Source organism: Mustela nigripes, chromosome 2 (assembly GCF_022355385.1).
Source record: "Mustela nigripes isolate SB6536 chromosome 2, MUSNIG.SB6536, whole genome shotgun sequence".
Classification (NCBI taxonomy): Eukaryota; Metazoa; Chordata; class Mammalia; order Carnivora; family Mustelidae; genus Mustela; species Mustela nigripes.
The window spans coordinates 216,253,730-216,276,534 of record NC_081558.1 but is presented as its reverse complement, the minus strand read 5'-3'; the positions used below and the strand labels follow the sequence as shown (position 1 = coordinate 216,276,534).

Sequence of the window (22,805 nt, the reverse complement as noted above, 5' to 3'; positions counted from 1 at the left end):
GAGCCGCTGAGCAGGGCACAGTGTCGGGCAGACGCCTGGCCCTGGAGGAGGGGTGGGGGCAGGTGTGGGGTTCGCAGCCACCTGGGTTGCCAAGTAGGAGAATGAGCGAGTGGCCGGGAAGTTCGGGGTCTGATTCTAGAAGGACTTGAGAGAGGTGTGTCCCTGGGGCGGGGGTTAGCGAAGTTCCGGGGCCTCGGAGGCCTGATGGGGGGGGGGGGGGGTGCCAGGCCAGATGCCCGAGGAGGCCGGCCGTCCTGCCCACCCGACGACAAACCAGCTCTGGGGACCTGCTTATGAATTTAAATGAGCTTTTACTTTTAGAGCAGTCTCAGGTGCGCGGACCTGTGGCCCAGATCGCACACGGGGAGTACGTGTCCTGTACCCACTTTCCCGCGCCCCAGCTGCTGCAGCAAAGGTCCCGACACCTATGTGCCAGGATCCCCTAACAGGCGGGCTTTTAGCTAATGGTTACTTTAGGTCCTTCTGTCCGGGACACCACACGATGTTCCGCCAGCACGCCTTCTGACGGCGTCTGACGCCTGCCCTCTCTCGGATGCCGTCGCGAGCGGGATGCCCCTCTGCAGGGATGCTGGGTGGTGGGTCTGGGGACGGAGGCCACAGAGGGGAGGTGCCACCTTCACGGCACATGCCCAGGGTGCAGGCTGTCACACCCTGTCACTGCCAGCACTGACCTTGGTTCCCTGGCAGGGGGCAGGGTCTGCCAGGTCTCCCCATAGCTACATGGTTCCCTGCGCTGGGAGAAGTCGCTGTGTGCAGCCCACACCTAAGGACAGCGAGGCGTGCCCCCCTCCCTGAGGACAGGGCACCCAGTAAAGTCTTCTCTACGGGACATTTGTTTCTTTTCTCCCGTTTATTTAGGGAAACGACTTTTTAAAGGACATTTTGTGTCTTGGTGCAGTGTTCCCTAAAGGTGGGGGCATCTGACGACTGCCTGAAACGTCCCTCCTGTCAGGTGGATGACGGTGGCCCTGCCTCCACGGGGTCCCAGAGCATGGGGGCTGGGCTCTCCTGATCCCTAGTCCTAGGTCACGTTGTCAGCACCCTCTTCCTCTGGGAGGAGGGGGCACGGTAGTTCCTCTGGATCCCAGGGCAGACCAGCAGAGGGCCGGCCAGGCACAGCGGTGGCCCGGTGAAGGGGGAGCCGACCCCACTGGGTCTCTGATCTGGGGCCCCGCGGCCGGGCTCCAGGGCGCAGCGTCACCAGCCCCCGGGTTAAGCAAGGGCAGCACAGAGGGGGCCAGCGAGCTGGATTCTGACCTCGGGCCTCACACGAGTCCCTCAGCTCTGCTGGGACGGACTGGGGGCAGCATCTCCCTGCATTTGCTTCGGAAGAGACTTAGGAGCACGGACTCCTTCCCAGAGGAAAGCTGCTTCTATCAAGACACGGTTTTACTGAGAGTGACCGTGTCTGCCAAGGACGACAGCAGGGACGGGCTCCTGCCTCCGCTCTGTGCTCAGCCGTGGGGCCACTCACCAGGTCGGCGGAGACGGCGGTCGTGATCAGGGCGTACGGCCCGCTGACCAGGGCCCCGCTCAGGAGCAGCATGGCTGTGGGAAACCAGAAACCAGAGGAGGCATTTAGGAGCAGAGCAGTGCCCTCTGGGAGAGCCTCCCCAGCCTCAGCTGCCCTGGGGTGAGCAGCCCAGGGTCAGGCGCAGGGCTGGCCTGAGCGGAAGGCGGGCGCAAGGGAAGGCGGCCCACGCGTCTGGGGAGTGGACACGCTGGGCCAAGCGCGGTGGGCATCTGCCTTCAAACCTGCCCACGGAGCTCTGGAAGTCCTCTCATGCGCCCCCAAAGGCTCTTGGCTGTGTCCGGAGGACCTGGTACTCCTGCGTCCTCAACCCTCAGCGGGGACAGCTGGGGACCTCCCAGGAGTAAGCAGAACCCTGGTGTCCAAAGCATGACCGTGCCCTGGGCATGCCAGGGCTCCCTATCATTGGTGCCAGCACTGTGCCAACTCCAACCACGGCCTTCTCTTCAGAGAAAAGGGCCCTCTCTCTCTCTAAGCGCCCACAGTCACTGGTGGCAGTCCCTGAGGGGAACCCGGAGACCCAGTGCAGCTGAGTTCCTGAGGGCAGGATAACATGATCGTTTCTGAACACACGCGTTCTATGCCACCCCCCAGGCTCATTTTCTCAAGCGTCTGGTTCACACTGTAGGCAGAAGCCGCTGGACCAGTGGGTCATGGGGAATCCCACGGTCCCATGCGTCAGTGACCTGCCTTCTGGAGACTTCTAACGGGATCACGCACAGGCTGCTTCCTTTCCAGTCCCCGCTGCCGGCTTGCTACTACAGAAGAAATACTTAGCAGCTGTCAGAGGCGTCACCGGAGGGAAGCTAAGAAGAGCCCCTCCGCGGCCGGCACTGCTCCCAGAACGGCCGCTGACGGAAGCCAGCTGGGAGGCTGGGCCCTGCCCGGCTCCGGCTCACTCCCGCCCGCATGGGGGAGGCTCAGGCTGCCGCGGCCCTGCCTGCCGCCTTCTGGGGGGCTCCCGGCGGCCCCGGAGCAGCGGCCTCTGCTCTCCCTCGGCAGCGCTCTGACCTGCAGACGGACAGGCCTCTCCCTGGGAGCAGGTGTCCCGCCCGGAGAGGGACATGGGCCTGCTGTGGCCACACCAGCGCTCCAGCTGGCCCAGCCAAGTGCCTCCGTGCTGTCCGCTTTGTCTCCGCGAGCTGCATGGACGGAACCCTACTGCACAAGGAGAAGAGCTGCACGGACTCACCGACAGTGGCTTCCAGGCCCATTCTGCTGATGGTGGAGAACGTGTAGAGCTGGCAAGGGCAGGAACACAGGAGAATTGCGGGTTACCAGAGGCGGCCGAACACCGCCCTGGAGCCCATCTGTCTAAAAAGCCAGGCAGGGACTCTCGGGCAGCCCGCGGGAGTCCCCAGGATCGGCCCCTGCGTGGGTTCCGACGGCGCCTCCCACTCTCAGCAACCTGGGCAGCTCTCCCTGGGCTCCATGTGACCGTCCCCTCCTCACACTGTCCCCTGCCCCCCGAAAAGCTGCAGTGCTGAAGGGGTCCTGTGGCGGGGGCCACACGTATTTCCCCAGTAAAGGCCATCGGAGGATCTGTGAGGGTCAGGGTCCCAGGCCCCAAGCTGGGCCTTGTCCTGGGGACGCGGCCTGGCAGAGTGGCAGACGCGCAGACGCTTACAGAGCAAGTTGATGGGTGACAGGATTATTCCTGAAATTAACACGACTGGAAGACGGTACTGATTTAGAAACCCTCGCACTGCCTCTGGGACGGGGTGCTACCGCACCCTCATTTTTCAGACGAGGCAACAGGCCCTGAGAGGGAAGGTCACCTGCCCAGGGTCGTGTGCCACCCAATGCATGAAAAGCAGAATCCAGGGTGACCGTGGGGCAGGGGCAGGGAGGTGGGGCATCGCAGAGGCTGAGCAGGAGCCTGTGGGGGGAGGAGAGGGGCGGGGAGGAACGCCCCCCAGGGAGCCAGGGATGAATGAAGAGCTGGGCCGGCCACTTGCAGGGGACACGGGAGGCACCCGGGGGAGGGAGCTCGGCAGGCCCATGGGGCGTGCTAAGAGGTTCGGAGGCTAGAGTCTGTATCCAGAAACCACGAGCCACGAATGGGGCTGAGTCTGGGCAGGACGTGACAGTGTTTGCTGGGTGGGGAGGGTGGCTGCTTCTGGAGACTTGGGGCCCAGGCAGGTCAGGGGTGCGGTGGGGGGGCCCAGGCTCACCGTCGGGGCCGCCAGCAGCAGCATCAGGCCACAGGTGGACGCCCTTTTCTCTAGTCGGTCTGAGATCACACCCGCCAAGATCCCACCTGCAACACAGAGAGGTGAGGCCCGGAGCGGCCCGGGTCCCCAGGGCAAGAGCCCCTCGAGAGGACGCAGAGGGTACAAGACAGAAGCAATAAGGGAATCATATCCTCCTCCGTGTCCCTGGCCACGTCTCCGGCCACGTTCACCGTTAGCAGGGGGCCGTCCCAGTGAACAGGCCCCGTGCGGTTGTGGGCAGACGGGGGCGACCCGGGGGCATCTTCCAGGGAGACAGAAGGCAAGTCTGGGGTCTGGGTCCAGGCTGGCCGCGAAGCCCCTTCACCGTGACGGCACTAATACTCCTGCGGCCGCCTACCTCGAGGAGGGCCCCTGCTCCCCAGGGAGCACCACTCCGGGCTCTGAGTCAGACGCGGGACAGGGGACCGTCCCCCAGAGGGAAGGCCATACGTCCACTCGGGTGATGCGACGTTTTGGGGAACACACGTTCCTCCCGACAGTAAGTCAGCTCGGAGAGAACACGGGCCCAGACGTTCACTTACCGCCCCCCAAGTTTGCGGCCAAGGACAAGAGGGCAGGAGGGACTCACCAAAGATCCCGCCCACATCAAACAGGGTGGAGAGCTCCCCGGCTTGTCGGGCGTCCAGGTGATCTGAGAAAATGACACGTGTCCTTGTGAGCAAGTCACAGCCAAGGAAGACCCCACGTGACACCCTCTGGTGTCCCCAGGGTGACTCACACCAAGAGCAGCTGGGACTTGACCCCGCAGCCCGCCACGTCGGTAGACTCGCAGAAAAGATGAGCGCTGCTCTTTACCAAGAACTGAGGAGTCGCCCGGCTCAACCCGACTACCATCCCCTCTGGTTTGGTGTCCCCCAGGGGCGGCCGTAGCGTGGGACGCAGCAGAGAAGGTGGTAAGAGCCATGCGACACGGACAGGAGGGCCGCGGGCACCGGCCGGCTGACCCGGAGGCTTCAGGTCTGGAGGGACTGGAGCTCCATGTACAGCAGCGGAGGAAGCCGTGCGGGGCTCCCCGGAGGGCTCAGGTTGGCCCGAGTAGCAGAAGGGGCGGGGAAAGCAGCTGGGATGGAGCCCAGCCTTTCCTGGTGTCCTCAGTGCCACGTGTAAGGGACTTGGCTTTTTTAATCACCGGGTCTGGAAAAGCCAGCAACGTCTGACTCGAGTCCTGAACGTGTCACCCCTTCCACAGTCACAGGGAACAGGGGAAGAAAGAAGGCAGGGCGCCTGTCTACACTGCACGGGCTTGCCTGCCCTCGTGGAGTCACCCGACAGGGAGCAGCTCCTTACCGCCCCCCTCACGTGGGCGGTCCCCTTACTGCCTCAACTGCCGTCCCTGGGAAACCCAGCCCTTCTGCCTCGGGCCCACGGCCACCCCTGTTGGTCCTCACAACCGTCGGGAATCCGCGGTGCTGGGGCCCAGGGCAGGCTGCCCCCACACGGGCCACTTTGACATGACGATCATTTTGAGTTAAAGGGGCGCCTGGTAGCTCAGCTGGTTAAGCGTGCGACTCTTGATTTCGGCTCAGGTGGTGACTCAGTAGTTGTGAGATCGAGCCCCGTGCCAGGCTCTGAGCTCAGTGCGGGGGCTGCTGAGGTTCTCCCCTCCCTCCTCCAATCCTGCATTCTCTCTAAATCAATCAATCAATATCTAAAAAAATTTATTCTGAGTTAAAGTAATTAAAACGCAACAGATTCAGGAAAAGCTCTCTGCCTCCCCCACAGCCGCCGAGATTTATGGGGGGAAGGAGAGCCTTCCCCAGGAAGGGAGCTATTACCAAAGACGCCCCTTTACTTCAGGAACTGATCTGCGTAAGGGGGTTTTCCACACCTCTCCTCTCACCTGCCTGCCAATGCGCGTTCGTCCCCCTGGGCCCCCAGACCCAAGCCGCTCCTGTGCCCACGTAAGCTTCGTGTGGCCTGTCTCAACGCCCCCGTCTGCGAGGATATCTGATACACGCGCTCTCAACTGTGACTTTCTCCGGGCACCTGTCGCGTGGCATTTGATTCCAAGTCCGGCCAGAAGGACCACAGGGCGGAGGAAGGGCTTCCTCCCCGTCAGTGGTTTTGTGCTCTGCGAAGCCCCAGGCTCCAGATCTCCCCTCGCTGTCACCTTCCCAGAGCCCACACTTCCAGGGGGCCCTGCTTTCTTTCCTTTCTCCCTGCAACCCACAGCTCCTGGCCCGGAGGCTCCAGGGCCCTCCCTGCCGATGGCTCTCCTGACTTCCCTCTGTGGTCGCACACGGCACAGGGGCGCACGGAGCCCACAGGCTGGTGCCTCTGACCTATCTGCAGCTTCAGCTGCGGCCGGACTCAGGAAACGTGAGACAGGCTGCCAGCTGTCCCCAGAACTAGAGCTCCTCTCCAAGGAGCAATTTCCAGGTCAGGTGACTCAGCATTTATTATCTCCGCTCCCGGGGGCCTCCCCTGCACGTGGGAGGGTGTGACCTGACGTTGGGTGTAGCCTAGATTCAAATGCGGGCTGCCCCAGATAGAAGGGCCCCACGGCGCCAGCAGCCACAGCTGGGATGGAAGAGGGGGCCCCTTAAGCCCCATCAAGGTTATTATGGCTTCTGTATCCGAATTCTCTTCTGGCCTCTACTTTTCTACTAACCACACTATTTGATCAACAGTATGTCTCACGAGACTCTAGAAACCAGAGCTAAAAGAGCGTCTGGATCACAGCCACGGCAGGAACGTAGCATCGGTGTTTCCATCAATGGATACTCACCCACGTTTGTGATGTACAGAGGAAGCCAGAAGAGGAACGTATAGCTGACCAACTTCGCAAACAGCAAGCACAGAGAGAACTCGATCACACCCTGAAACGGAGAGAGCCGGTCTTCACCCCGAGCGTACACAGCAGGTTTGTGGAAACAAGCAACACAATTCTAGTTCCTTCATTCCTGTAAAAACAGCCGCCATCTCTGTCTGGTGGGGCACCTGCCGACGCTGCCGGGAGAGGGGAGCTGGCATCCTCGGGACTGGGTCCCGCCCGAGGACTGGGGTGGCGGCGGCCGGGGCTGTGGGGTGGAGGACCCACCCATGGCCACTCTGGCCACCCCTGTCTTTACAGATTGAGACCCAATTTCTTGACGTCAGATCAGAGTCCATGAAAGCCCGTGTTGACCTGATTCCTACACCACATCGCTCTGGAAACTCAGCTGTTGAAGGAGTCCTCCAAGAGCGTGCCTGGAAGGGCCGCCTCGACACGGTGCACGCTCTCCCTCCTTTTGCTGGAAACCCCTGCAAACTACGCAGCGGCCGACACACACAGGACAGGGCTTCCCACCGGTCATAGCACGCATGCCTGCCGGCACCTGCACCCGCACCCGGAGAAGTGGGGGCTCGGGGAAGACACTGGGAAGAGAAATGTGGGTCTGGACGAGGACCCCAGGGCCCACAGTCTGACAGCTGCTGTGAGAGTCCTGTCTGTGCTCTGCTTGAGCTCTACTCTTGGGAAGGCGTGGCATCATGACACGAGTCCCAGATGTCTCCGGGAGGTCTGGGTGAGACACGGGGTGATGCTAAGGTGTCATGTGTGCGCACAGGGGCCAAACCAGGCAGAGAACACGGATCTCAGTCTCTGTGATTGTGAAATTACGTGAGTTTGTGCTTTGCAGTGGCAAGCCCCGTCCGAGGATGCGTGCGGGGCTGATGGCGTGGACCACATGCCCTGTGTGGCCTCAGTACTGCCCTGAGTGACTTTGTTTAATCCTCAGAACATTAAGTATAACGCCAGGCCCTGAGCCCCATTGCAGACGAGGAGACGGAGGCTCAGCATGGGTGACACACTTGCCTGGGACACCCAGCACATCTGGCTGGAGCGGGCCACAGTGCCTCCTTCTGCCCTGACCCCGGCCGAGCAGCCGCACAGGAAGGCCCCGCCGGGAAAGTTACTAGTTGTTACTAACCATCATATGCGAAAGGCAACTTTCTATTTAGAAGCAGCCGACCCACATTCTCAGTGGCTGTGGGGGCCCCGGCCTGGTCTTCCACGCTGCCCGTTGGCCAGCCGCCCAGCGTCGTCTGGTGCCGCCAGGACTTTCTGTTCTCAAGCACCCGTTCTCTGAACGCACCATTTATGCTTCCTGCCTCACCCGGTCGCTGAGGGGCCTCTGGGCTCGTGCTCCCTCAGCCCTTCCTCGCCGAGGGCCACGCCGGCGAGGCTGTCTCGTCTGTGTGTGAATTCTGCAGGAACTCCTCTGCCTGTCACACCCTGGGGCGGGAGTCCAGATGTTTCTAGGCGCGGTCCACACGCCTGGCCACCCCACGGGTCTGGATATCCTCTCTGACCTGGGCAGTGTTCGCAATCTCCCCCTCTGCATGCTTCTGCCCTGGGCTCTGCCTTCATCGCCTGCCGTGGCTCACCATGTTAGAACACATTTTCCACGTGTCCTTTGTGGGTCCCCCACATGCTCTGCTGAAGGAGCCCATGGATTTCAGACAAGAAAAACCCAAAGCAACAAGAGATCTCACCACAGCTCCACGCCCTGGGCGGAAAAGCCTCTCGCTGGACCCCCTTCACGCCCTGGCCACACACCAGCCTGGAGCCAGCCTCACCAGGACCAGCACCTGATCTTTAAACGACGGACCAGAGCAGAGTCCCAGCACCATCGGCGCCTGTGTCCGGGGGCTTCTGTCTCTTCCCTTGGCTCTGCACCCCCGTCCCTTATTTCTTCTCTTAGCACGTGTGGCTGCAACGCACCAGCTCTGGTCTCCTTTTTAAAAGCACTTTAAAGGGTAAAGAAAATCGAGTGGGCTCACCCACACCCCCACAGCAGGACTTGGGGACGTGCCCCCCCCCAAGGCTCGACACTCAGGCTCTTCATGGGCCAGGGAGGGGAGCACCAGTGAGGGGCTGAGCCACGGGATGAGGGGCTTGCTGGAGCCAGACCTACTGGTTTCCCAAGTGGAGAGGGGAAGCCCTGTTTGTGAAACGGGTGACTTCTACGTGGAGGCAATGATTTTGAAAAACTGAAAGCTTAGTGTGAGGCAAACACTGCGGCCTCACTCAGCCCCATGACTGCCGGCTGGCAACCTCGGGTTGATGCCCAAGAGTTCATGGGTTATGTGACCACGGATTTCTGTTGCTAAGCTTGATCGTCAACCGCAGGCACAAATGCCCCTTCCTGAAACGCCTCCCGGGCATGTACTCACTGGGATCCTCAAGGCCCCGGTGAAGCTGATGGCAGCCATGCTGCCCCCGCCGTCGGCTGGGAGGACCATGACGTGGCTCTGATGGACGGGGTGCTTCCCGTCGGACGGCAGCAAGCACTGCAGCTCGGGGTCCTGGAGGCGAATCCCATCGGGAAGGAGAGAGAGAAGAAAAGCTGTCAGCAGGGCACGCACCTGGCTGAGCGAGGCCAGTCCTGAGCAGGACGCTGTTCCGCTAGGTCGTGGGGCCTTGCGGGGCTGCGTCTTTGCCTTACGTCCCCGAGCGCCTGTGTGTCTCTGGGGAACAACTAAAAGCATGCAAAATCCTTGCACCCAGCAATGCAGGACTCTTTGTGAAAGACCATTTGAAAGTTGGGAAAACACCATAAACTGAACGTTGCTCAAGGGCGTCCATGTAGAGGACACATCTCTTTGCGGTTGGGGAGGACGGAAGGGAGGAAGGAAAAAGCTGGTGAGATTTTAACGTTTATGTCCCATTAAATAATAAAAGTCAAAACTTCATTTTTCATTATGATCTTAAAAAACATTCAGTATATGCCTATTACGTGTCTAGGTAACTAGAGGGAACTATCTAATTATAGGGGAAAAAAGCAGCTGGATTCCAAATTGACAACAGTTATCACGGAATGACAGAATTAGGGGAAAGGTCAGTAAGCTCTTTACAGGACCCTGTATTTACTAAGGAGTTCACAAAGGACACCTGTGACCAGAAATAACATTAGTTTACAATTCATAAAGCACGTCCAATATTCTGTGAGTTCCAATCCTGGACAGTCCTGGAGGACAACGTTTGCCTTCGTTAAAGAACGGCGCTCCCCAGTTCGGGGCCGGGGGTCAAGTCAGAGCTGGGAGGATCTAAAGATGTTCTTCGTGAAGGTCCAAGACTTACAAAGAAATGTTTCTGTGCATCTCACGCTTTCCACAAAGTCAAACAGTTTCACTGTATGTATCTCACTACAACCTAGGTAAGTTTCAAGTCGTACTTAAATTAGGAAAGAAGAAAGAGATAAAGCGTGTCACGGTCCTCTCGCGATATTTACACTCCCCTTCCACGGAAGAGCAGAAACTCGCATACTGGACAGAAGGCGACCCAAAGTCCCCAACACCGAGAAGGGGACGTCTGACCACGACACGGCCCGGTGATGGGGACACACTCACATTTAAGCATATGAGCGGGTGTTTCTGGGTGAGGATGACAAGTCCCAGTGGGACAGCCCATCCTCCTAAGGACAACTCCGTACCAGCACACGGAAACAGAGAACTAGGATTGGAGTCTGCAATAAAGAAACTTCTCTCTCTAGAATGCCGCTGTTTAGCGGTTCCGCTCAGGAGACCAAACCGACGGTTGTGAATCACAGTGAAACATGGCCACCTCGGGGGCTGGGAGGGAGCCTGGCGCTCCGGCCACACCCCGGGCCGGTCACAGCCCTCTCGGGGGACAGGCTCCAGGTCAGTCTGGTGTGCGGTCAAGGCTGAAATTGCAGGACAGGTTTCGTTTTGTTTCAAAGAATTTTAAGGTATGAATCATGATCCACAGAAACCGGTCAACGTGTGCTTTCATTGGTTTCATGAGTACTGTCCCCACACCCATGAGATTCTACAAATCTTACTAGATTACATCACTGAATAAAAGATGTTATTCTAGCAAACTTGCAAATGAATGAAGAGTCTAAATTAGGACATGTATGAACTATAGGAAAAAAACTTCCAGACCAATTACAGGAAGAACCACTTCCAGATTCATTGCTTCCAGTCCAGTTGGTACCATGTGTAGCTATCAACAGTTACGATACTATTTCAATAAGGTACTTTTTAATGTTAATTCCCGTACAGTTGCCTACAGTTTCCGGTGTCACCGCCACACGGCCCCGGTGCTCACCACCCCGGGGCGCTCCTTCATCCCTACCTCTTCCCCCATCGCCCGGTCGACCTCCCCTCTGGGGCCCATCCGTGTGTTCTCCAGAGTTAAGAATCTGTTTCCTGGTTTGTCTTTTCTTCCCCTTTACTCTTCTAATTCCACAGGAGTGAGATCATACGGTATTTGTCTTTCTCTATTTTGCTCAGCATAATACTCTCTAGCTCCATCCATGTTGGGGTAAACAGGGGAATTTCATTCTTTTTATGGCTGAGTAATATTCCTACACACACGCGCGCACGCACGCGCACGCGCACACACACACACCCTACTTCTCCCTTCCCCATCCATCAGTCAGTGGACACTTGGCTGCTTCTACATCTTGGCTACCGTAGATAAAGCTGCTGTAAACACGGGGGCCCTGTAACCTTTGAATTAGTGTTTTCGTATTTTTTGGGTAAATACCTAGAAGTGCGCTGGCTGGGTCCCAGGGTCGTTCCATTTTTAACTCTCTGAGGACCCTCCGCGCGGTTTCCCAGAGCGGCTGCGCCAGCCCGCATTCCCGGCAGCAGCGCGAGGCCCCCCTCTCTCCGCGTCCTCGCCAGCACCGGTCGTTTCTCGTGTTGTCGGTTTTCGTCATCCTGGCGGGTGTGAGGTGGGCTCTCAGGTGGTCTGGATTTGCATTTCCCTGATGACGAGAGTGTGTCTGTTGGCTGTCTGGGTGTCTTCTTTGGAGAAATGTCCGTTCATGTCTTCTGCCTGCTCTCGATAGGACTGTATGTTTTGTGGTGTTGAGCTAAGTTCTTCACGGGTTTTGCAGACTCACCCTTTATCAGATTTGTCATTTGCGAGTCTCTTCTCCTGTTTGGTTGTTTCCTTCACTGTGCAGGAGCTTATTTTGAGAGATCCCAACACTTGATTTCTGGTTTTATTTCCCTCGCCTCAGGAGACATATCTACAAAGACGCTGCCAGGCCCGAGGGCAGAGATGCTACTGCCGGCGCTCTCCTCGGGGTTTCTGTGGTTTCAGGCTAGGACAGGTGCTCGTGAACACTAAGCAGGCTCTCCAGAGGACGGCATGCAAGCAGACACACAGAGGACAGACAGTGAAGAGCTCCTGCCCAGCTGACAGAAGAGAGCCTCTAGCCTGGAGCAGGCACTGCACGCTGAGACCCACCTGCCCCTTCCCGGTTCTGGAAAGCACTTCTGGGCCACTCGCCGGGCTGGCGGAAAGCCAGATCCAGATCCAGCACTTCTGGTCTTTATCTAAGCAAGCTCGGCCTTTGCTGGAAAGGCCCCCGCTACCAAATTCCGGTCCTCTGCGTGTCTGGAGGGCGCAGAGGGGAACTGGGAAGTCACGGTGGGTTTTCCAAACTAAACCAGGGGTGCAGAGTTGCCTCTTTACAGAGCCGGAGACCCCCTGGGCCGACCAGGACATGGGAAGCTGCGCACCAAGGGCCCTGCAGGGTCTCACGGCACCTGTGGTGCCCTTGGCAGGGGGCGGGGCCTCTTCAGCCAGGGGGCCCCACTCCTAGGCTTCGGAATCAGAGAGCAACGGGGCTCCCTGAGATTAAAACAGACACACATGGAGACACAGCGGGGGGAGAAGCGTGTAATAACACGCTGATGTTCACGTGAGAAGCCCATGCCGTGCCCGGAGGGGCCCGCAGCCACACTGTGCCGGGAGGGCATCCCCCAGACTCGTGGCTCCCACTGGCGTGCCACGTGGAAGGCACCTTTAGCACTGAGACACCCACTCGACGCTCGTAAGTGTCCACTGAGCCACAGCCCGTCAGAAGGCTCCTCAGAGAAGCCAAGGCTGGGCAATGACACGTGACTACAAGGTGACAAATCTCGACCACCACGAGGCCATCGTAAAGACCCGAAGGACAGAAGCGGGTCCTCCTGGCTCCGTGACGCGGAGCCCCTTCCTCTTCGCTCCTCCTTGCTTCCGCACTGGCCCCTTTCCTCACACAGGCCGCCAGGAAGGCAGTCAGCGTCCCGCCGGGCACAGAGTGGCGGTGATGAGGGGGTGGGTGACGCGTAACTCCGAGCCCAGGGGATCTGAGCCGGGGCATTCTGGGAAAGGGGACACCAGGGTGTCCAGTCGAGCTTGGGGGGCATCCTGGCTGGTGACCCTCATGGGGTCCAGCCCCCTCCAGCACCTTAGCCCTTCCTGCCATGTAAGAGACAAGGGACCAAAATCTGTGTGGTCGTGGGCATGACAGGGTCGGCCCGTGGTATAGCCAGACCCGGAGAAACAAGGCCTGCCCGGGCCCCTCGGTGACACGTTAGTCAACAGGCTTTGGCAGCAGAAGCAGGAAAGGGCAGAGGGAAGTGACACCGGAAGTATGCGTCCGGCTTTACTGGTCATTACAGCGCCCCAACACAGGGCCCGGGGGCTCGCCTCACGGAGAAGTCAGTCTTCAGTAACGAGCAGGACTTACAGCTGTCAGACATCGATTAACACCTGACGCCGTGGACCCGGTACTTGTGTCCCTCCGAAGCTCCTGAGTGGAACCCCGAGCCCCACTGCGGTGGGCGGAGCCCTCAGGACAGGGTCCGTGCCTCGTAAAAAGAGGCCCCCAGAGTTTGTGTCCCCCCCGGGCTCTCTCGAGCATCCCGGAGAAGGCGGCCGGCCGGGAAGTGGGCCTTGCCAGACCCCAGACCCGCCCGCGCCTAGATCTGGGACTTCCCGCCTCCAGAAGGACATGTGTGTTGTTTACGTCGCACAGTCTATGGTATTCTTGTTACAACAGCCCAAACTAAGACACCCAACTTTTTAAAATGCACACTGAGCATTGAGTAGAGAGATTAGAGCACTCCAGTTGAATTTCCCTAAATTCCAAGAACTAAGAGGTACAAGACATCATTTTTCTCTTTCCTGTTATTTCAACCACCACAAATAAGTTTCTGTAGGCAGTAAAGAAAAAAAAAATTAAGAAGCCCATTTGGTACATTTATCCTTTAAGATGTTTGATTTAAAAAGAAAAGAGCTTGTAATTTCAGTGTGTAAAGCCGAGTCTGAGTGTCCCCGTGGCTCAGGGCTGTGCGGCAGAGCCCCAGGAAGGACTGGTCGGAAGGACCCTGAAAGCCAAGGGGCCTGCCGTGCTGCCTCCAGGCCTCCTTTCTGAGCAGGACCGGGCAGGTCCCTGAGCACTCTGCCTCAGTTTCCCCCTCTGGAACATGGGAGTGTCAGGGCGGAGGCCTGGGAGATGACTCTCTTCATGACCTCTTGGGCCCACGTCCCATTCCCAGGCCTCCCTGTCCAGCTCCTGAACCCCTGGCCCAGGTCGGTGCAAACCAACCCCTCCTCCTTCAAAGCGCTGTCCACGCCCCCTGCTATCCACACCCCCTGCTGTCCAGGCCCCCTGCTGTCCACGCCCCGTGCTATCCATGCCCCCTGCTTAGGGACGGCTCCCAAGACTGGGCCGGAACCAGGGCCTGCTCGCGCCCCGCCCCCCGGGGCTCCCTGCCTGGCTAACTGCTGCGGGAACCTGCTGGCTTCCCGTCTGTACCCCACACCGGCCCCCCAGAATGGGAGTCCACAGGACAGGGGGGACCCTGTGGCTGACACTCCAGGCACGGCCTGACCTAGGGCGTGCCTGGGACGCTGAATGCTGCCCACGGTCGTGGACCAAGTGTGCTGCTTTCAGGCTGATGACAGACTTCAAGTCCAAAGAAACTGCACAAGGCAAATGCGGGTCTTACAGGAGAAATACGAGACCTAAGTTTGTCACCGCGGCTGGGCTCTGACCTCTGCGAAGCAGCGGAGGCTGGTCCGACTCACCAGGGGCTTGTTCTTGTCGTCCGTGAAGATCTGCTTCTGCAGTCGGAACCTGTGCGTGCCGTTCTCACAGCCCTTCGGCTGCGGGGACAGAAAAGCACACTTAGCAATTACGGACGCAACAGCCAGACGCCTCACCTGACCGCAGGGTAGGAAGGGCGCTCCGCACGAGCCTCTCAGAACAGCTGCCAAGGGCCAGTAAGACGCAGGATTAAAATAAAACACAGGGCTGAGGGGCCTGAGGGGCTCAGTCGGTCGAGGGACCAACTCTCAGGTCACGAGCTGGGGGGCATGGGATCCAGTCCTGCATTGGGCGCCGTGCTGGGCATCTGGGGGACTCTCTCGTGCCCTCTCCCTCTAGCCTCGTGCTCCTGTTCTCAATCTCCCTCAAATAAACAAATAAAACAAAACAAAGGCCTAACTGGGGGCTCTAGACCCTCAGATAAAAGAAAGCGAGAAGAGGGTCCTCTCGGGAACAATGACCGAGGACCGGCTATGAGGTCTCGGGGCCGACTGTGTCAACTTCACTTTCCCTCACGGTTTTGATGTTTTTAAACAACCTTGAAAGGAAAAGCCTGTAGAAACAATACTGGGAGACATTCTCCTCTGGTGAGAGAGGAACCAAGGTCCCCCTGGGTCAGTAGACGGTTCAGAAGGCAGGGTCAGTGCGCGCAGGAGACGCGTGTGGCCCCTCCCTCGGCTGGGCACCTCGGACGGCGCTGCCGGGCCAGCTGTAAGGGTTAACTCTCAGCACAACAAAACCCAGATCCCTATAAACTCTGAAATCCATGCTCGTGGAAGGAAAATGGGCTTTAAAATGTTGTAAAATTTCGCCTGTTGTTCGAAGGCAGTGACTTTCAAAATTGAGTTTTTATATCTGCTTAGGAAGGTACCGGCTGCCACCAGGAGGCACTGGTGGTGAGCAAACGGGGAGCCACAGGAGGCTGTCAATCAAGTCAATCAAGTCAGCGACCCGCTCTGACTCCTGCTGCAAAGAAATCTTCCCAGGTTGGGGCGCCTGGGTGGCTCAGTGGGTTAAAGCCTCTGCCTTCGGCTCAGGTCACGGTCTCATGGTCTCATGGTCTCATGGCCTCAGGGTCCTGGGATCAAGCCCCACATCGGGCTCTCTGCTCAGCGGGGAGCCTGCTTCCCTCTCTCTCTCTCTGCCTGCCTCTCTGCCTACCTGTGATTTCTGTCAAGTAAATAAAATTAAAAATAGATAAATAAATAAAATCTTAAAAAAAAAAATATTCCCAGGTGACGTGTGAAGCACGGCTTTTGCAGGAGCAAAGGGGAACTACTTGCAGAGCTCGAGGAGAGATGCCAGGGCCACGGGCCAGAGCGGTGGAACACGTGTTTAGGAATCCCGAGGATCCAGCCTGCCCACAGTGAGGACAGGGCTTCCCTGACCGAGACAGGGAATGTGGAGCCCAGCAAGCTCATGGAGTGAAGTGGGGAGATGACCCTAGCTGTGGCCCCTCTGAGCCCCCCGGAGGCCCCTGCAGGGATGGCAGGGGGCAGGGGCCTGTGTGACTGTGGCGCTCAGGGGATGGCCCTGCTGGGGGGAGGTGCTGACCACCAGGGCCTGTGCAGATCCCTGGCGGGGAGGGCACAGATGGGGACTTGCGCCTCTGGGGGTCTGGCAGAGGCGAGGGGCCAGCAAAGCCCTCTGTGCGGGGCCAGCTAGGGTGGTGGGGCATGGGGTCTGGAAGCCCAAGAAAGAGCGCTGTATGAGGGAGGGGAAAAGTGTATCTCCTGGGGGGCTCAGCCGTAAGATTCGGCCTTCGGCTCAGGTCATGATCCCAGGGTCCTGGGATGGAGCCCTGCACTGGTCTCCCTGCTCAGCGGGGAGTCTGCTTCTCCCCCTGCTGTGCTCTCTTTCTCGGTCTCTAATAAAGAAAATCCTAAAAAAAAAAAAAAAAAAAAAAAAGTAGTGAAGCAGGTCCTTACCACCGCCAGGGACGAGAAGCAGGCGATGTCCTTCGGATCTGCAAGACCAAACAGGAACAGCGGTGAACCCAGGGCTGGGCGTTCCCACTACCCAAGAAGTCACACCAGAGCAAGACCCCACCTGCGACTTGACCAAATGAGGAGCAGCTGAAGAAAAGGACAAGGCCCGAGCCAGCAGCCCGCCTGTGTCCCGCCCGCACCCCTGTCCTTCCGTCCCCGTGACACACGCAGGGTGGGGTGGGGGAGCTTTGGCAAAGGCAAACCGTCGCGCGTGTGAAAACGGCTTTGCACGACGGGAAAGATTTCACACGGGACAAGTGAAAACAAGCATAGCGTGTGTGTAGCACAGTGACAAGCCGCAGATAGCCCGAAGGACAAGGATCGGGAGGAACCGTGAGGGCGTGCGCAGTAGGGGACCTGTACCATGCGTGATGGGCTGTTCCACGTTACGGGATTAATTACAAATACAAATTAGTGGGAACAAAACAAAACAGCTATCTTGATAAGAACTGAACACTTTTTACCTAAATGCAAAGAAGGAAGGACACACGCGAAGTCACAGAACCGACAGCCAGACCCACGGCCACGAGGAGCCGGGGAAGCAGACGCCCTTCTTCAGAAACCAGGCGGCAGCCTCCAACAGCCCTGCCCCTCCCCAAGCCCTGAATCCGGGTCTTTTTGTAACTTTTGGTAAAACCACTTTTCTGGAACTCCACCAGCCTGGCTGGGGCCTGGCTGGGGCCTGAGCGGGCAGGAAGAGCCGGGCGTGCTGACCCTACACACCGGGGTCTCTGTGCTCAGACACTCGTGCATGGGTGCCCGGGGTCCCAGCACGAGGTGACGTCAGAAGCCTACAGAGATGCCTCCTATCGTGAGGCCGGCGGCCTCCAGAGGGAAGTTCCTGTGCAGAGAAGCCCCTCCGGACCACGGCTGCAGGGAGCCGGCGGGTGTGTGGCGGGGGAAGGGCACTTCCCCAGACAGTGTGATGTCTGAGCGGAGGGTCCTACTTGGGGGTCAGGGGCCGTACTGCGGTGATGAGGTCCCCCGGCTGAGAGGTGCGGTCTGGTGCACACGCCACAGTGATGGGGGCACGAGCGCTGGGGACCTCCTCGTGGCTCCCGTCGGGGGGCCTCATCAGGGGCAGGAAAGAGAAGGGCCTGGAACACCCGGGGTGCGTCCACCTCTTCTCCCACGGACGCTCAGGCCTGCAGAGAAAGGAGGGCAGGAGGCGGGGGCCTGTGGCATACGCACGGCGAGGGAGGGAAGACGGACCACGGGTGGGCCAGCGCGTGTCTTATGAGAAATGGCCAGTCGCCCACTTAATCAGCAGGGGAGGCCCACGCAGTAGAACGACGGTGGCCGAGGAGACCCGGATGTGTGCCACTTCCTTTGAAGGAAAGAGTTCCCGTGGTTCCGGGGAATAATGTTCAACTCCCAGGGTTCTACGGAACCCAGGTTTGAGAAACAGACTTCAGAAGCACCTACATAGCTCATTGCAGGAAAATGTCTTTCAAACACGTATTGTCTCTACAAGAAAAAGCAGTGTTTATTAGACACAAAGTTTTTTTTAAATCATCATCTAAATGAAAAAATATTTTTTTTAAAATTGAGTCTGTAAGAACACATCCCAGGGACCGAGGGAGAAAGTCTGAATGGGCGAGCAGGTACCCCCAACTCCAACTTCACCGCTTAGTGTGTGACCTTGGACAGGTCACCTACAGCCCCTGAGCCTCAAGGCTTTTCCCTGGAAATCTGCCAAATAATAGCCGCCCTAAGCCTGGCCCTGCGCCTGGGACACAGCAAAACTCCTGTTACATGGTGGCCGCCTCTCCCCCGAGAATGTCCTCCTGATGACGAGGAAGGCCACAGGGCACGTGCCCACTAGTTACTTGGGGAGTCTGAAAGGTGTCTCATCTCCAGTACAACTACCAAAGTAAACCTCGGATTTTAATACAAGAGGGTAGGTAGATGCCAACACCCGGAGGGAGCACGCAGGAAGACAGCAAGGGGACATCTGGTGGGAGGGCGGAGAAGTGCCGGGGTCAGGTGTCCGTGAGCCCCGTGAGCCGGGCGCTGGGGAGCAGCCCCAGCAGAAGCCAGGGGAGGAGAGCAGGTAGCCAAGGGCGGTGGGACGGGGAGGACCAATCCTGGGGAGACCAGGTGGGTGATGTCGGGGGAGAGCAGGCACCAGGGGACAGAGATACGTCGGGTGACCTCGGGCTCTGGGGGGACCCAGTGCAATGAGAAACGTGCTCCAGACCATGGAACATTGGGGAGGAGGAGATCCCATGTGGGGAGTCCGGGAAGGAGGAAGGAACAGGGGCTCACCTGACATCTCGTGTCACCTGCAGTGTACGTACTACTAAGGGCTGAAGGTAGACACTCTTGGCACGAATCCATCCCCAACCATGAGAATGTGTTGAGGGGACAGGAGGGCGGTGGGGGGAAGGTTCTGGGTCCAGACCTCAGTCCCACCGCACTCACCCTGCCTGTGGAGCCCTGAGTCTCCCACCAGGGTCAGCACCCCGCCTACCCTGCAGGTCACAGAGGACCCGAGGAGCAGGAGACGCAAGCCCAGGTCTGTGCGCCCGTCCCCCTGCAAGTAACAGCAGGGTGTGTGCCTGTCCCCCACCCCCCAGTAACAGCAAGGTGTGTGCCTGTCCCCCACCCCGGCCAAGTTACAGCAGGGTGTGTGCCTATTACCCCAGTAACAGCAAGCCTCCCGGGACAGTCTGGCAGGCACGGTCCCCTGGCCTCAAGGCTTGGTGGGCCTGGGGAAGGTGAAGGATTGCACTTCTGTCCCCCAGCGGGCCAGGGTGGAGAAGCAGCAATCCACGGTCACCACAGGAATAGGACAGGGGCCGCAGGTCAATCCCTGGATGGAATGGGAGGCCCCAGCAAGAAGTGGGGGGAAGGCGGCGCCAGGAGAGCCCCGTGTGGACTCTCTCCGCCCTGCCCCCCGCCCTGGAAGCCACAGGAGGGGTGGCCCGGTGGGAAGAAGGCTCTCGTTTTAGAACAAAAGACAAAGCACAGCTTCCTTGTCTTGGGATCCCTGCCCAGAGCAGGGGATGAGGCCCGGCCCGGGAGAACTGGGCTGACCAGGTTCAGGCACTAAGATCCGGGCGGCCAGCGGCTGTTCCCGTCTCTGGCCACACACCCCATTCCTCAGTGCACTTCCTCTTGCCCCCGGAACCAACCCTTCATTGGCTGAGGAAGAGAAGAAAAGGGACCGTGGACTCTTGACCTCGGGCAGGACACACCCAGGGGCCCCTGTGCACGAGCCGAGAGGACTCGCATTGTTCTCCGGGTGACTACTGCCTAAGGAACAGGCTGAAACGCCCCGTGACAGAGCTCCGCGTGCTAGTGGGCCAGCCTGGAGGACAGGTGACACAGGGGACCTTTCCCGGAACTCCATGACACTCACTCCAGTTAAATGCCACAGGTTGGTGACGCTGGCAAGCAATGAGAAAAGAGAAGCGAGAAGCTGAGTAAAACACGCCTTAATGTCCTGGATGAATTGGGCAGCTCCAAACGCAGAGCCGAAGCTGACGCCCGCATGGGTGGCAGCACCGAGCCCCTGAGCACCCCTACCTGGGATTAACCGCCATCTAGTGCCTATGATTTTATTTTGCTTTAAGGCAAATCGAAGCAGCAAATGCCCAATCCAGCTCCAAGAAGAGCCTGGGGGACCAGACGCCCTGCCCTGGAACGGCTGAAGCGGCTTTCCTATCACTGGACTAATGGCCAGGAGTCCTTGTCCTGCCAGATTCCCGTTTTGAAAATTAATTTCAAACCCAATTCAATCAGAAGTCTGGCACTGAGCCTAGAAGGGAACAAAGAATTTGATTTTCTGGCAGAACACTCTTCACCTGATTAGGATACAGGGTCTGCAGTCACGCAGTGATTTCATGAAGTTACCCTATCAGAAGGCAGGCGAGCTGGGGAGATGCCCGTTTGTGGCAACAAGACGGCTGAGCAGGTGCTGGGCGCTGTGGCCCTGGGGGTGAGCGAAGTGGCAGATCTCATGTACAGGACTCCCGGCACCAGGCGAACCACGCGTGCCCGATGCTGGGGGCGGGCAGGAGAGGAACTGCCACATCGCTTGCTCCAGAAACCAGGAGACAACAGAAATGCAGCAAGAGCCAGAGAGAAAGCGCTCACGGGAGAAATCTATACCTGAAGAGGGAAGTCCACCCGGCCGGGGGAGAGCCAGGGCCACCGCGGGCCTTTCCCTTAACACTTGGCCCCCCAAAGCCTCCCGCCGGGACGTCACCGCCAAGGCCGCGTGTACTTACGCTCGATGAGAAAGAGAAAGCACACGATGCCCATGGCTGCCACGATGGCCCCGGGGACGATGAAGGACAGGCCCCAGCACGTGGACACCCAGTAGCCGGCGATCAAGGATCCCAAGATGTTGCCCACGGAGGTGTGCGAATTCCAGACCCCCATAATCAAACCCCGCCTGCAACACAACAGAACACAAATGACCCTGAGAAGTCGCCAGCAGGTGCAGGACAGACGGTGCCCAGGACGTGTCAGGGGCCCCACGGAAATGAGCAGGACGACAGACGCCACGGCCCGAGGCAGACGGACGGACACAGGAGACGCGCCCAGAGCAGTGTTCTCGCCGGACCTCCGGAGGAATCCTCGCACGCCTCTCTCAGGGCTTAGTGAGTCTACGCTTAGAGCGAAAGAAGCCTCTGCCTGAGTTCTTGGAAGGGCCCAGAATGAAATCTGTGCCTTCGTAATCTATATACAGTTGTTTGAGAAATCCGCCATTCACAGAGCCCACCGGAGGAGCCAAGTGGGGAATCCTAACAAAGCTTGCGGGCTCTCGTTCTGCTTTCCCTGCCGTGTTTAGTGGCTTCAGGCACTTCTAACCTTGGGCCCCGCCACGCTGTGCGTCACACGGATATCACCGTGTCATCCGGACTGCGGTCCGTCACCAAGGCTCAGTGCGGCTCTGCCGCTGGGCGCTGGGTGACCCGCTCAGGACCCTGCCACGCTGCCATGTGCCTCTGAGTCTTGGGAAGATGGAGCGCAGGGGACCAGCTGCGCAGAACAGACCGCCCCAGCCATGACACGGAATGGGGGAGGGGTCGAAGGTGGGCGTGTCTCCTGGGAGGAAGGCCCTCCTGAATCCAGCACCCCAAGTCCCAGCGGAGTGCACTTCCTTCACGGAGTGCACTAGTAAAAGTGGCTTTTTCTGCAGTAAATGTCAAGATCACCTAGAAAGGAGGCGGTCTGGTTTTCATCAGAATCTCAGAGAATACATGCCGCTGGAAGCGGGGCCGCCTTTGCTCACCTTCCCTTCCCAAACCAGTTGCTGAGGCAGGTGACGACGCTGGGCCAGCCGGTGGTCTGCACCAGTCCGTTGACGATCTGCGGCAGAGGGAAAGGGGGCTCACCGCCAGCCGAAGAGGGGGCGCCCCGTCTTCAGGCCCGGCTCACGAAAGCTCACTCCGCCCTGTTCCTGGCACGTCTGGGAGCGCAGCAGAGACTCCCACAAGAAGGCAGCAAAACACTCTCTGATGGGAGCTTCGGGAGCCAAAGATGGGTTGTAAACGGCGTACGCGGCACGTGTGTGTAATCGTGAGCCTAAGCGCGTACAGGGAAGCTCACCGACCACACGTTTCACTTCTTGTATCCCGACCCTCTGGAAGGAGCACAGGCAGGACCCTGAGCTTGCGAAAAGCATTTCTCCACTTCTCGAGAGTGCTCCAAGCTCAGGCTCCAAGGGGCTCAGGAGGGGCGGCAGGTTTGCTTTAGTCTCAGGAGCTTCGAGCAGAAGTTCACAACGGGAGGCAGGTCCAGCCGACCGCCCTCCCCGCCACTGCCGCTGGGCGGGCCAGCCCTCCGGGAGGGAGTCGGGGTGACTGTGGGTCTGGCCCCGGGGCCAGCCGGGCTTGCCTTCCCTCTAGGAACACGCTGGGACTCTGGGGAACTGTTCACTCCCGCCCTCCAACTCTCCATTTTACTATGAAGTGTGAATCACTGTTGTAATTAAAACAACCAAACTTTTCAAGTCCTGAGGCAACACTTGAAAAAGCAAATTACATACAATCTGCTTTGATGACAGGACGCACCCCCAGGCTGTGTGGAGAGCCTCAGAGGCTGAGCACCGGAGCAGGGGCTGCATGAAGGACGGCCCCGGCCCCGCGGGATGGGCAGAGCCTGCCCTGGCCTCTCCCCCACTTGGGGCACCATGGGGTTCTCTCCTTGCCTCCCCGCTGATGGCCTGCAACCCCGGAGC

General features: G+C 58.9%; 1 protein-coding gene across 4 annotated transcripts in view; it reads right to left on the bottom strand.

The window, feature by feature from the left end:
- Positions 1 to 22,805, bottom strand: part of SLC37A1 (solute carrier family 37 member 1) — a 57,698-nt gene that overhangs the window by 9,701 nt on the left and 25,192 nt on the right. For 3 of the 4 annotated variants that reach the window (XM_059392409.1, XM_059392410.1, XM_059392408.1), the window contains exons 7-16: positions 21,858 to 21,934; positions 20,848 to 21,014; positions 16,553 to 16,590; positions 14,573 to 14,683; positions 8,944 to 9,075; positions 6,515 to 6,605; positions 4,355 to 4,417; positions 3,727 to 3,812; positions 2,745 to 2,793; positions 1,496 to 1,569 (exon numbers count right to left, since the gene is read on the bottom strand). In XM_059392409.1, coding sequence (XP_059248392.1) covers positions 1,496 to 1,569; positions 2,745 to 2,793; positions 3,727 to 3,812; positions 4,355 to 4,417; positions 6,515 to 6,605; positions 8,944 to 9,075; positions 14,573 to 14,683; positions 16,553 to 16,590; positions 20,848 to 21,014; positions 21,858 to 21,934 — 888 coding nt within the window. The remainder of the gene's footprint in view (positions 1 to 1,495; positions 1,570 to 2,744; positions 2,794 to 3,726; positions 3,813 to 4,354; positions 4,418 to 6,514; positions 6,606 to 8,943; positions 9,076 to 14,572; positions 14,684 to 16,552; positions 16,591 to 20,847; positions 21,015 to 21,857; positions 21,935 to 22,805) is intronic. The other variant, XM_059392412.1, reaches the window with a different exon arrangement.